General features: G+C 42.2%; 1 protein-coding gene across 6 annotated transcripts in view; it reads right to left on the bottom strand.

Annotated features, from left to right (window-relative positions):
* HNRNPUL1 (heterogeneous nuclear ribonucleoprotein U like 1) overlaps positions 1 to 13,671 on the bottom strand; it is a 32,733-nt gene that overhangs the window by 9,459 nt on the left and 9,603 nt on the right. For all 6 annotated transcript variants that reach the window (XM_079118373.1, XM_079118374.1, XM_079118377.1 and 3 more), the window contains exons 6-10: positions 11,618 to 11,717; positions 9,786 to 9,898; positions 5,806 to 6,072; positions 4,162 to 4,284; positions 3,929 to 4,057 (exon numbers count right to left, since the gene is read on the bottom strand). In XM_079118373.1, the coding sequence (XP_078974499.1) occupies positions 3,929 to 4,057; positions 4,162 to 4,284; positions 5,806 to 6,072; positions 9,786 to 9,898; positions 11,618 to 11,717 (732 nt within the window). The remainder of the gene's footprint in view (positions 1 to 3,928; positions 4,058 to 4,161; positions 4,285 to 5,805; positions 6,073 to 9,785; positions 9,899 to 11,617; positions 11,718 to 13,671) is intronic.

The following is a 13,671-nucleotide window of genomic DNA, read 5'->3' as shown; positions in this document are numbered from 1 at the left end:
TAAACAAAAGGTGACCATGGCTCCAGACTGTCCTGGACAAAACCTCAACTCTTTTTATAATTACCCACACCCTGGCCTGGACACCCCACACCTCCTGAAACCTTTCCCGGATTCCCACTACAGTCCTAACCATTATGGGACTGGCCATCTGCAAAGTCAGCAGAGCTGACCAGTATACCAAAAGCCTGATTTTAGGCAGGCTCCTTCCCTTTATGAGATCCCTCCTGGTCCACTTCCTTTCTCATTATTTCTCCTAATGTTCTCAATGTTTCCCTCTGATGCTCACATGATCTGAAGAGGCTGGGATGGGAGATCCAAGATGGCGGACTAGAGGGAGTCTGCTTTCCTTGTCGCTCCATAACTTGGGTTTCAAGCAGAGGATATCTGTTTCTTGGTGAGGCAGCTTTTGCTGCTTATAGATCCCCTGCTGTTTACCCCATTTGTCTACTGCGATTACCTGCAGTTTGCCAGCATATCGAAGACTTTTTGAATGCAGACTGCTCACTGTCTGGCACCTACCATCCGCCATTTGACTGCCTCTTGCCTGTCCATTGCCTGCCTTTCACCTACCCATCACCCACGCCCAAGGGTCACCTCCCAATCATCTGCCAGCAGCCAGCAGACTGACCGCAGTCCGCCAGTGGGTTGCTAGCTGTCTGCTGTTGCCTGGAAGTTCAATGTCACAGTACCTGCAGATTTGGTTACACGTGGCTGCTGCCATTTTGAGATAACAGGAAATGTAGGACCCCTGGCCGGACTGCCTGAGCCCCATCTCCAGGATCCCTCTGCCCGACCTATCACTCCCTGCCTCTGGGGCCCTCACATCGACTAATTGCTCCCCGCCACCAGGATCCTGCAACCAGACTAACAACGTCCCACCTCCAGGACCCTGGCCTGACCAATTGCACACCGCCTCCAGGACCTCCAGCTGACCATGCCCACATCCGGAGCTGCAGCTCCCCAATTGCCAACACATTTGGAAGCCAAAGCGGCCATCTTGGATAATCCTGGAAGCCGAATCTCCCATCTTTAGGTGGGGCAAATCCCATCCTGAGACACCTGCTGGAGACTTGAAGCTCATTGTCAGGTACCTCTCATACATCAGGCTACTGCACACTGGGAGGTTTGACTACTATATGACTTACAGTGTAGATTTTCTCTTTTCTCCTTATTGAAAAATTTTAAGTTTTTATTTCTTTACTTTTCTTGCTCTCTTTTCCTTTTGTTTACCTGTTCCCTCAGAGTCTCTTTCTCCCTTTTCCCATGCTAACATCCAATTTCTTTTGATTACACGCTCACCTTTTCTATTATCTAGAACTTCTGTATATTCTTTTCTTATCCAATTAACAGCTATATCTTACACCCCTGCACATCCTCTTTGTCCTCCATTAGAAACTGCAGACCTTATCGCAAATATATTTGTTATACTGAAGATAATAACTGAACTCATTCTGTTTATTATGACAATATTGTTAACATCCTCATAGGGGCTATTTGGTTTTGGGTTGCATACTATCTGAACTGGGCACTGCTAATATTGCTCTCCCCCTTAAAGAAAAGGTTTTGGAAACCTATAGGGTCACTCATAAGCCTACAGGGGGGAAACTGCAATACCCCAGATCTGCACTGCTAGAGGGGAAGATACATGAACAACTTGAAAAAACAAGGGAAGAAAATGATACAAACAAACCTAGATTCTTTATTAATAAAATCCAATGACAGCATGGTTGAAGAGGCTGTGATGATAAATGAAGCTCCAACACACCTGAGAGCTTATGTCCCATGAGATACACCCTAGGATAAAGTCTGGGGTTCAGGCCAGACAAAAGTAGAATTCTGGCTACACAACCCTGCTTAGCTTGTGAAGGCAAGTTCCCTAGTAAGCATGAACATTTCTGAGGTCAGCCTTGGAAGAGCCAAATGTAAGTAGGACTGACAACTTAGGAATAGAAGATCCTAGGTTGAGATTCAGGGACTTTTTAGTACTAGCCTTACCTCTGGAAGTTCCACTGAGCCAAGGAGACAGCTATGTATCATAAAATTATCCCTCATTCCCGATACTGGTGGGATGGAAAGTACCAGAACCTAGCCAGAAGTCTGCTCTGAACCTTCTACATACATACACACATTCATTTTTTCTCATTACCAAGGTTTTCAGGAATCCACTTATGGGGTTGAGGACAAAAGAGATCAAACACTGCCTTTAAACTGCCTCCGCAGGCCTGAGTAACCTAGAGCTTCAGGTCCTAAGTCCATACTGGGGTTAACCAGAAGACCTGTGGCTAACCAGAGAACCCTCCTCACTTTGAGAGGTTAGGTTCTTTTCCTCACTGTTGGGACAGCCCTATATGTCCCTCCACCAGGATGCCAGCAGCCCTGAAGATCACAGGCACACCTGGAGGAGCCCTAGACCTGTCCCTGAACAAGCCAGCACCATCCAATAAGACTGACAGTGAGCCTTTATAGTGCTTATGTCTTCTGTGCATGGCTGAGATGTGGGGGATCTGATCTCCAGAGAAAATCCACATCAACCCTCTGAACAGAGATGACCCCCTGACTATAATTCTTCTATATTGGGCAACATAATTCAAATGACTTTTACTACTGATCTAACCAGCAAATCAAGAAAAAAACAGGCAAGAACTTCTTCCTAGGAAATCCTCAGTACGTTTAAATCATAGCACTGCTAGGCGCTTCAGGAAAATGAATTGGGGCCAAATTAACCTAAAACTTCAACTAACAACCTGATGAAGAGAATGGGGAAAGTGAGAACAAGGAATTAAAAAATGAACAAGTCTCCAAAGGTAAGAGAAGGCTGGCTGGGTGCACTGCTGATGGAGTCAAACTGGAGGAATAAGTGTTGATGGCTTTTGGATCCTCACTCCATGTGAAAGCAACCCGGTCCCTGGGATTTTTTCCTGACAAGCCAACCACCATCATGTCACCAGCTCCACCTTCATCAGGATCCCTTCCAACTCATGGTAACCAAGTACCCAGTGCTACATGAATGGAAGGCATTTTAATAGGGCTGAAGAGATGGGTGTTACTCAGTTTACATGTTTGCTCACTCACAGGTTCTTAAGATAGCACAAATGTCAGGCTCGTTCATAGAACCACAAATACAGAAAATAAGGAAACACCCACTATTTGAGGAAGTCTTTAGGACAAATGTTAAGTATGACGTTGCACAGACAACAAACATGTGGAATTCATTACTCTGAGACAAGGATCCTTAACCATTTTAGGTAACTCATCCTTTTGAGTAATGCTAAAAGCCTTGGTCAACATTCCTATCCTAAATCAAAACCTCTTAGTTTTTAAAAGAACACATCTGTACCTGCATATAATATTCTACATTTGAATTCAAAGGTTCCCAGATCACCTGATGTTAAGAATTCAGCCCTTAATATGACTTCTAGTTTTCTACCTCCCAGTCATAAAGACTTGCTAATTAGTGAGCAGATGGGCCATACCTCATCTATACAGTAAATAACAATAATCACAGCTGCTGTGTACCAGGTCCTGTGTATGTTTGTGAGGATCATTATGATCCCCAAGGGACTCAAATTCAGACGATAAAGTCAGTTGTCCACAAGTGTGCCAACAGGAATTAGCAGAGGCAGGATTCAATCCCCAGTTTGTCAGGCTCAGAAATCTATGCCTCTTCCATTTTGCTAAGTGGTTCTTACCCGATAATGTTTGGGGACATTACTGATCCTGAATCATGGCTCCAAACCCTACCAGATGCCTGGGCTCAGAGTTAAGTGAAAGGTCTATTAACTAAAACCTCATGTATGGTTGACCCCTTAGACTAGCACTGCTGCTGAAGAGCATTCTAGGGAAAAGAGAAATGGACCAGAGGGGAATTCCCAGGTATCCTGTCAGTCCCCTCTCCTCTCCTGAGGACATGCTGGTCACCAGTAAGTACCTGATCTAGAATATAGTTGCGTTTCTTGCGGGCAGCAATCTGGATGAGACGGTTGAGGCACTGGGTAGCCTGCTGGATTAGGACGTCCCAGCGGCCAGCGTAATTCCTCTGCCGGCGTAGACCCATCACCTGTGGGCAGTAGATGGTAAGGGTTGAGTGGTCTTAGGTGCGTGGCAGCACACAGTGGGTGAGAGGCAGGTTGGGTGAGGCCTGAGGCCAAGGGTTGTCCTTACTCTCATCTTATCCATAATGGCATTGGTACCCAGGATGTTGTACTTCTTGGAAGGGTTGGAGGCTGCATGTTTGATGGCCCATGTGGTCTTGCCAGCAGCAGGCAGGCCTACCATCATCAGAATCTACAAGAAAAGCCCAGGGAAAGGGTACTGTGAAATAAGCAACAGTGTATGGCATGGCACCCACCCTGGCTTGCAGGTGATTATGAGAAAATAACTCTGAACCTCATGTTGCTTCTGTAAAATGAAAGCAATAACATCTACCTCACCATGTGGCTGTTGGAATTCAAAGATACGAGACTTGTCAGACTCCTAGAATAGGGACTGGCACAAGGTAAGCACTAAATCAAGTGGTGCGATTAGCATTTACAGTTTTTGTTCAAGGATTAAGCAGTGTTTGACAGGGAAAGACAGAGGGAAGGTGATGAACTGGGACTGGCACATGGAGGGTGTATGAGAAACGGGACCAAAACTATTCACTCAGTATTTTTAGAATTTAAGCCAGGTATGGTGGTGCACATTTGTAATCCCAGCAGCTCAGGAGGCTGAGGCAGGAGACTTGCAAGTTCAAAGCAGCCTCAGCAACTTAGCAAAGTCCTAAGCAACTCTGTGAGATCCTATCTAAAATTGAAAAATAAAAAGGGATGGGGATGTAGCTCACTAGTTAAGTACCTCTGGGTTCAATCCCTGGCACACACCCATACATATACACAAAGAATTTAGCAAACACCAGATGTGACCTAAATGGTCAAAAGGAAAATGATTAGTAATGTGAGACCATTAAAATGATGTTTAAAGTCATGTGGAGGCTGAGGCAGGAGGACTACTTGAGCCCAAGAGTTTAAGGCAGCCTGGGCAATATCGCAAGATCCTGTTTAAAAAAAAAAAAAAAAAAAAAAAAAAAAATTCAAAAAGAGAAGTTTTATGTGGTGGAATAAAGTATGCAAAACACAAAAAAATGGTAACTGAAAAGGATAGGATACTGACCTGCTTATACCATATGATCTTGTTACTGGGATTATAGGTATGCACCACAGTGCCTGGCTCCATATGATCTTAATTATGAGTGTGTACAAAACTCTGAAAACAAACTTATTTTCTGATGGTGAAATTATGGGGAAATTTTAATTTTCTGTATATTTCTTAATTTTCTTAAATAAACATAAACCACTTATTAGAAAAATACTGTTTTAAGAACAAAAGTCATCAATATAGCTACTGGAGCCAAAGACCATTTCTCTTTTTTGTTCTTAGGTAGCCCTGGGTGAGCAGAATTGCTCAATGTCCCCCAAAAACACTGGGTGGCAGAGTGCACTTACCAGGAGGTACAGGGTGTCTCTAATGAGGATAGCATCCTTTCCCTATAATCTGGCCTCACTGAAGGAACAGTGTGACTGCTTCCTTTTGCCACCCCTGCTTGGCCTAGGCTACACCAGTACCCCTCACCTCACCCTCAGAGCAGCTTTTTGATCCTGAACCCAATCCTGAGAAGCTGGGAGGAAAGGTCATTTACTCCAAGGTTGCTCATGAGGTGACTTTGTATTTTTTTTCACCATACCTGGCTACTGAGTGTCTCCTCTCTGCTTTGGCAGCAAGGACACTCTAGAGGAGCCAATATCACTTCGGTCTTCAGGCCCGACTCACCTCACACTCTGCCTTGCTCTTTGGTCCAACAGTGCCCCGGATCCGCTCACTAAGGGGAAGGTGCTGGATGAAAGTGAATCCTGGGAGAACAGAACAGTAGGGCTCTGCCCTCTGCCCAAAGTTGAACTCCACGGCACAATTCTTCACCAGAACATGAGGGTAGAGGGCCTGACCCCCCAAGGCTTCCTTCTGGATTCGGAAGGCAATGCCCATCCACTTCCCATTCTTGGTAAATGAAAGTTCCACATCATTTCCACATTCAAAGTCCTAGAAGAAAAAGCCAAAAATAAATACCAATTCTTGTTTTAAGGCACTGGGAACCACAAGTGGAAGAGAATCAATGCAGGGAGTAGAAATAAGCCAGCTTTGTAGTGCATTCTTACTTCAGATTTGGACAAGTTTACACTACCAGGAAATAGCTCGGAGGACATGCAGTTCGAATCAGTTCTTACCCAAGACCGGGGAGTTGGTAGATGGGGAGGGAGGAGCAAACCTCCCCACACCCCGCATAAGGGTCTCCAGGTCACCTCAAAAAGTATGGACTCAATGCTCATGGCAGAAGAGTGCTGCTGACTTGTTTTGAATAGGTTGAGTGGCCTGGTCATAACTGTATTTTAGAAAGATCACTTTGAGTGTAAAAGTTTAAAACTTGGGATGAGGTAACAGAATGAAGCCAAGTACAAGGTCCAGTTTCTGACGTAAAAATTCCAGATGTGGTATTCTTTCACTCTTGAATTGGGAGTCCACCCTGAGACTTGTCCTTCAAGGAGTAAGAGTGAGGAGCTTCCTCACTACCCTCAGAATCCCTCATGTCCATTCATCTCTTAGATACACACAGGTTGAGACCCTGCAGGACAGACAAGCCAACATGGGCCAGACTGAATCCTGATCTGAATCTAGTGCAATTCCTGCAGTGCCTTCCCACATGAGCATGAGAGGTCCCAGTTACCTCTGCCAACACAGAAATGAACACTGCGGATTTTTTATTACAGGAATTTACCATACTGACCCAAAACTGGCACCCTCAACTAACAGATCCATCACCCACAGAGTCATCTGTCCAAGACACAAATGTAGGGTGGCTCCTACTAAATTACACCCATGCTAGTCTGGGACCTAAAGACCCAAACTCCTTAAGCCACCATTATTCACACTGTGCCATTTTGTAGCTTCAGCTCTCACACCTGCTTGTGTCATGCCTTAGCTCCAAGTACTCTACTCTTTATGGTTTGCTGAAATGGGTTATCCTGTTCTCTTCACTTGGAAGGCAATTTTGTGTTTTTGGTTTTGTAAACTGAGAACTAAAGATCTGCTACAAATGTGCTCCCCTCTGGTTCCCTCAGGTTAATGATTTTCATACCTCCTTCAATCTCCCAACCTGAGTCTTAAAATGGTGGCATCTTCTAATCAAAGGAAACTATACATAGAATCTTAAAGACTAGGAGTAGTAGGGATTTGGGAGATAAATGGCTTCACTATAGCTTAGGGTTCTATACTGCTATACACCAATAGAACCTTGAGCTGTAATAACAACAGTCTGGGAAACACTGTCAATACTGATACCAAGTTTAACTGCTGCATCTCTTGGGAGTAGTCTTGATGGAGCTATCAAAATTTAAAAACACCTTTGACCCAGAAGCTAAGAATAAATAATGTAACTATAGTGCTGTAAGAATGCCAAGTTAGATGTGCAAAATGGTCATGCCAGCACAGCAAAATGTTCTCCAACGGGGAAGAGAGAATGGCTAAGTCACACAGGAGATCCATACATAGGGATGCAAGTCTTCCAAGTTACTCTGGTAAGTTGGAAAAAAGATAAGCTGTTACTGCAGTATTATCTTTACCAGAAAACAACTTTCAGAGCCACCAAAAGGGAGGATGGCTAAATTAAAGTACGGTACCCGGCTGCCTACGGCACATTAGGTAGCCATTAACTATAAAGGTGTGAAATTAACCAAACATCACTAAGGGGGAATTAGGCTACAGCAATTATGGCAGAGACAAATGATGACTAAAGACAATGTTATAAAACAGAAGCCCTTTAGGTAATGCTATAAAAAGATCTCTGAGATACATAGTTAAGCAAAAAAAGATTCAGAATAGCATGTATAATATGCTACATTTTGTGTGAAAAAGAAAAGTAATGATCCTCTTTCTTGTATTTGGATATAGAAGCCCTTAAGAACCAGTGGGTTCACATGTTTGGGAGAGGATATGTAAAATGGGTGAATGGGGTAGGTGAGGTCTGTATACCTTCTTTTTTGGTACCAGGGATTGAACCCAGAGGCATATCCCCAGCCCTTTTTATTTTGAGACAGGGTCTCATTAAGTTGTTTAGGGCCTGGCTAAGTTGCTAAGGCTGGCTTTGAACTTGCAATGATCCTCCTGAGCTGCCACTGGGATTACAGGTGTACGTCACCATGCTAGGTCACAAATGTTTTAATGGAGCTAGCTCTCTATCATTTGTGTAGACCAAGAAAAATGACCAGGGTTTGCTGTAAACAGGAAAAAACACAAGATTTAGAACACTTTGTAAAGTATACACCTGGTCAATTTTTGTTAAAAAAAGTCTTACTGAAAAGGCATGAATGAAATATACAGGAAGGCTGAGAAACCATTTCAGATGGAAGCAGAGTAGAAATATAGTAGCAATAGAATGCATATATAATCCTGGACCAGATCCTAAACCAGAAACCAAATTGCACTCAAGGATACTGTTGGGACAACTGATAAAATTTAAACATGGGCTATGGATTAAATAACAATTATATCAGTGTTATATTTGATAACTGCAATGTGGTTAAAATAATAGCTTTATTCTTGAGAAATACACACTGAAATATTAAGGAATAAAAATATGATGTATACAATCTACTCTCAAGTGGTGCAAACACAAATCTCACACACATACCCACACTCCATGCATGCACATAAAAATGGTAAACCAAATGTGGAAGAATGTCAGAATCTGGATGAGGCCCTCTGAAAATTCTTTATTCTTATTTCTCTAAGTTAAAATTATTTCAAATTAAAAAAAAAAAAAGGTTGGAGGAAGGCTAGGGCTGAAGCTTGGTGGTAGAGTGCTTGGCTACACACAGGAGGCACTGGGTTTAATGCTTGACACCACATAAAAATAAATATATTGTGTCCATCTACAACTAAAAAATATTTTAAAAAATATAAAAACAGATAAAAAAAAGTACATTGTACAAGTATAATGGATGAGGGGAGCAATTACCAAGAGGAATCATCTACAGTGGCAGTAATTTCCTTGGGGACCTCATGGCACATTTTACAAACATTGCTTATAACTCCTAAAACGAATTATATTAAGGAGTATTTACTGAGCACTTATGTGCCAGGGGTCATTGTAAATGTTTTTAATGGGCTAACTTAGTAGAGAACAGGTCGAGGACACCTAGTCCTACAGCCAACATCTCATCCCATAGCACAATGATTGTTGGTCACTACTCTCCAAAACTGCCTCAGGCAGCAGCTCAGATACCTCTATAGTGTTGTCTTTTGCATCTACCTCTGCTTTTCTAGAAGGTAATGCACTACAGGAAGTCAGTTCCATTAATGTGAGGGAAAGAAAGGGAGAAGTTTTGAGATAAAAAGATGTCAATGAGGGAAAAGTCAATACCATTTATTTCAAGAGCACATAAGCTATTTCTTAGCAAAGGTCTAACTGGAAAACATCACACTGGTATCTAGGAATAGAGGAACACTGTGTACTCCTGAAGTATCGAAACTCCCAAATTGTCTTTGGGAGGCAATCTGACAGCTTTCCACAAAAGACCAGAGGGGACAGAATAGCAGAATTTCACACAAAATGACATAACTATTGTACTGTCAAAGAAAGACAAAGATATGGCAAAAGTGGTTGGATATGTGGCAGACAATGAAGAGGGATATCCCAAAAAAGAAGTCTGCAGTCCCAACATCTGGTTCTGCCAACTCCCACAGCTGCTAACACTCACCGCAAAGCAGCCAATCACATCATTTTCTGCAAACTTGTCTCCATAGTTTTCAAACCGGCTATTGGTGGACTTCTTCCCTGTGCCTCCATAGCCATAGGAAAAAGGCTCTTCGCCTGATGGAAGAAACAGGCACGATCACATTAAACCTGCAGTGGTCATAAGAGCCTGCATAGCCACCACATACTTTGACCTTTAAAGACAAAAATTATTTCCTTAACTAGTTTTATTAATCAGATGCCCCTTTTTGTGGAGAGTGGAGGGAAAAAAGGTTGAAAGGAAGCCTTTTATTATGCAGAACTCCTGAGGGCTTGATGGCTTTTGGTATGTGTTAAATCTGGGAGTAGGGGCTGAACTGAACTGCTATGCAGAGAAAGGGAAAATACGGAAAGAATGAGTTTCTGGGATGGAGGAGAATGTGTGTTTCAATGCAGTCATTCCCTGTAACATCCAATATTGTCAAGTTCATGATGACATCGATGTTTTGGTGTCTCTACGCTTTTGGTAGAAATCTGAGGACGGGTTTTGCTTCTGGAAGACAATGAGGAAAGGTACTAGATTTCCTCAGGCTACAAAACTGGGTGCTTGAAGGGATCTGATTGAGATCCCAAGCCCCTTGCAGACACCTGGGTTCTACAGTTACTTGGTCAAAGCATACTGGCAAGCACGAATTTTGGGTGTGGGTCTGCTATGCACCAGCCGTGTGACTACTCTGAAGCATTTTGAAAACCTGTTGCTGTGAAACCAGGCCCTTAGGTGACTGGGAACGTGCAGAGTCAGACATTCAAACTAGTTTTTCAGCTGTGTGACCCTGGACATATTACTTGACCTTTCTGGACTTTGCTTCTTCAACTGCCCACCACCCGCATTTCAAAACTGAGACAAAAATGAAATGACTTATGATTCTTACATAAAATGTGCCAATACATATAAAAATGAAAACTGTACTTTTTAAAAACATAACAAAGCTATTCTTTTTCTTTCTTTTTTTGGGGGGGGTGCTGAGAATTGAACTAACCTATCTTCTTTTAAAGATTAGTTTTAAGTGCTCAGGCAATTATGCACAAGGACAAAAGCTCAAGTATGTAATAGCAAAATTTGTGATTAATTTAAAGGAGATTTGTTAAATAAATACAACTATAGGGCTGGGGAGAAGCTTAGTGATAGAGTGCTTGCCCAGCATGTGAGGCACTGTGTTCCTTCCCCAGCACTGGAAAACATAAAACCAAAACACAACTATAAAACAGAGGATTATGCAACAGCCAAAAAGCCACGCTTAAAACTATACATCCATCATATATTAAAGGAAATCAGACTACACAACAGTATTCATAGCATGACCTAATCTGAAAATACATTATTTAAAAAAAAAAAAAAAAAAAAAAGGAATGAATGTCCAGAAGACCAATTAAGGGTTACTGAGGTATGGGGTCTTACGAAAACTCAAAACCATTTAATGAGCAGTCCCTGCACCTCCCTGTCAATCAGTCCTAGCACCACTGTTTTCTGCTCTCCTTTTCACTCTATGATTAGACTTGAGAGAAAATCCACACAGAACTTGATGGAGCTTAAGAGAACTCTGGATTCTCTCCTAAAAGAAAAAGGGTAAGAATGAACCCTTCACAGAAGAATTATTCCATGACCATGGTTCTTCCAGTTAAATCTACTAAGCCTGAAAGGCAGATGGTGACATATATTTATTTACTGTCCCTGTTCCACTCTAGGCTAGTTATGGTCTGAGTCCTACACTGGGAAGAAAAGTTCAGAATCCTTAAGAATCTAGGGGCAGGGCCCATCAACCTACTCTCAGAATTGCCAGGCTGACCTCTCCTTACCTAACTGGGTGCTGCAAGAGTCCAGGGACCAGCCGATACGGACAACATGGGGGTCGGGCTCTGTAGATGGAAGGTGCTTCACGGAGATTTCCTCATTGATCTGAGGGCAGAGGACAAGAAGGTTCAGGATTGATTCTCTGTAAGCTGGTGGATTATGAGGCAATACAGGTGGAAAGTTTATCAGTCATTAAAAAACAGTGACAACTTTGAAGTATTTTGAAAAACTTTTTGCAGTGAAACCAGGGCCTCCAAAGTTGCTGGAAGCATACAGGGTCAGAGAGACAATTCAAGATATAGTTATTTTCAGTTTTAACACTTGCTATAGGGGACACAGATTACCAAAATATGTGGTAGAAGCTAGGGATGGTGGCGTGCACCTGAAATCCCACCTAGTCAAGAGGCTGAGGCAAAAAGACTCCAAGTTTGAAGACAGCTGGGACGGGACAACTTAGGCCAAAAATGTAGCTGAGTGGTATATAGCACTTACCTGATAAGTGCGAGGCCCACTTAGCACGTTCAATCCTCCAGCACCACACACACACACACACATAGGTACTAAAAACCAGTGCAATGTCTTTGGAGGGCAATCTAGGTGGTGCATGCCTATAATCCCAGTAGTTTCAGAGGCTGTGGCAGGAGCATTGCAAGTTCAAAGCCAACCTCAGCAACTTAGTGAGGCTCTAAGCAACTCAGTGAGACCCTGTCTCTAAGTAAAATACAAAAAAGGGATGTGGCTCAGTGGTTAAGTGTCCCTGAGTTCAAGCCTCAATACCAAAAAACAAAACAAACAAAACAAAACAACTGTATATGTGTTTGCAAGAACATTCTGTGCAACATTGTTTTTATATACCTTTGTGAAAAATCAGAAAAAAAAAAAAAAAAAAAAAAAAAAAAATCAACAGCACTGGTTATAATATGGTACAACCACTCCATAAAATAAGACGCAGGAATTCAAAAGAATGAGGCAAGGCTGACGTACAGGTGGAAAATGTCCAAGACATAGCACCAAGTTAAAGAAGTGAGGGTTAAAAATACCACACCTTTTGACTTTTTACCTCCAAGTTAGAGTTTAGACTGCTTATTTAACATCCCTATCTACCTTATTGGTTTGTGGCCTTCAGAAAGTTACCATATTTCACTTTCAGATACACATTTTTCACATTTTAACATCTCTAAAATAATAATCCATTTTACGACTGATGTGGTAAGAAAGCATTATATAGGACAGTATTTTTTTTTTTTAATGGCATATGAAATAAAGTGCCACTTATATCAATGGTATCTTACTCAATAAAATACAATGTTGTCTCACTTCTACTTCTAAAAACTAGGGATAGAACAGTACCTATTTTGTGATAATACCATCAAGATTAACGGATTAATCTACATAAAGAGCCTGGTACTGTATCTTGTACAGGTAAAGAGCTCTACAAATATCAGCTATCATAATTTATAAGTTCAGATGTACAAAGGATACACAAGAAACTGATAACACATAAGTTATCTCTGGGAAGTAGGATGGGGACATGAGCCCAACTTCTACTTTTTTTATCCCACACTCCTTTGTGCTTTTTGAACCTTGTTCAACACAAGCAATTTATTATTTCTGCAAACATAAAATGACCAGAAACTTCGAAGAGATGATGGCAGAATGTGGCCTGCTCTGGCAGTTGTTTGCCCTGATTTCTCTCTTACCTCCCTTTAAAGCAGTTGATACCTGAGTCCATTATTTCTAGATCACTTTTCTTCCAAAGAACTCCTTTCCTCAGTTCCACAAACACAGCCAAACTAGACTGGTCGGATGTGTAATATCTGGAACAAATCCCACTCCAAGGAAAAGTCTGTTTGATGAAGCAAGTCTGTATGGTTGGCCTGTTTTCTGATCTCATAGTTAGTGATGGCATGGGAGTTCAGCATACTTTTGTTTGTGAGGGCATGGCCTAAGCTCAATCCCATCTCTTGCAGTCATAAATCCAGTAAATGTGGCTGGTGACAGGCTATTACAATAAATGGATCTACTTTCTGTCCTTATTCCGTCTGTTGCTCCCACTCAC

This window comes from Sciurus vulgaris (assembly GCF_902686455.1).
Source record: "Sciurus vulgaris genome assembly, chromosome: 17".
Classification (NCBI taxonomy): domain Eukaryota; kingdom Metazoa; phylum Chordata; class Mammalia; order Rodentia; family Sciuridae; genus Sciurus; species Sciurus vulgaris.
This window is presented reverse-complemented; position numbering and strand designations above follow the sequence as displayed.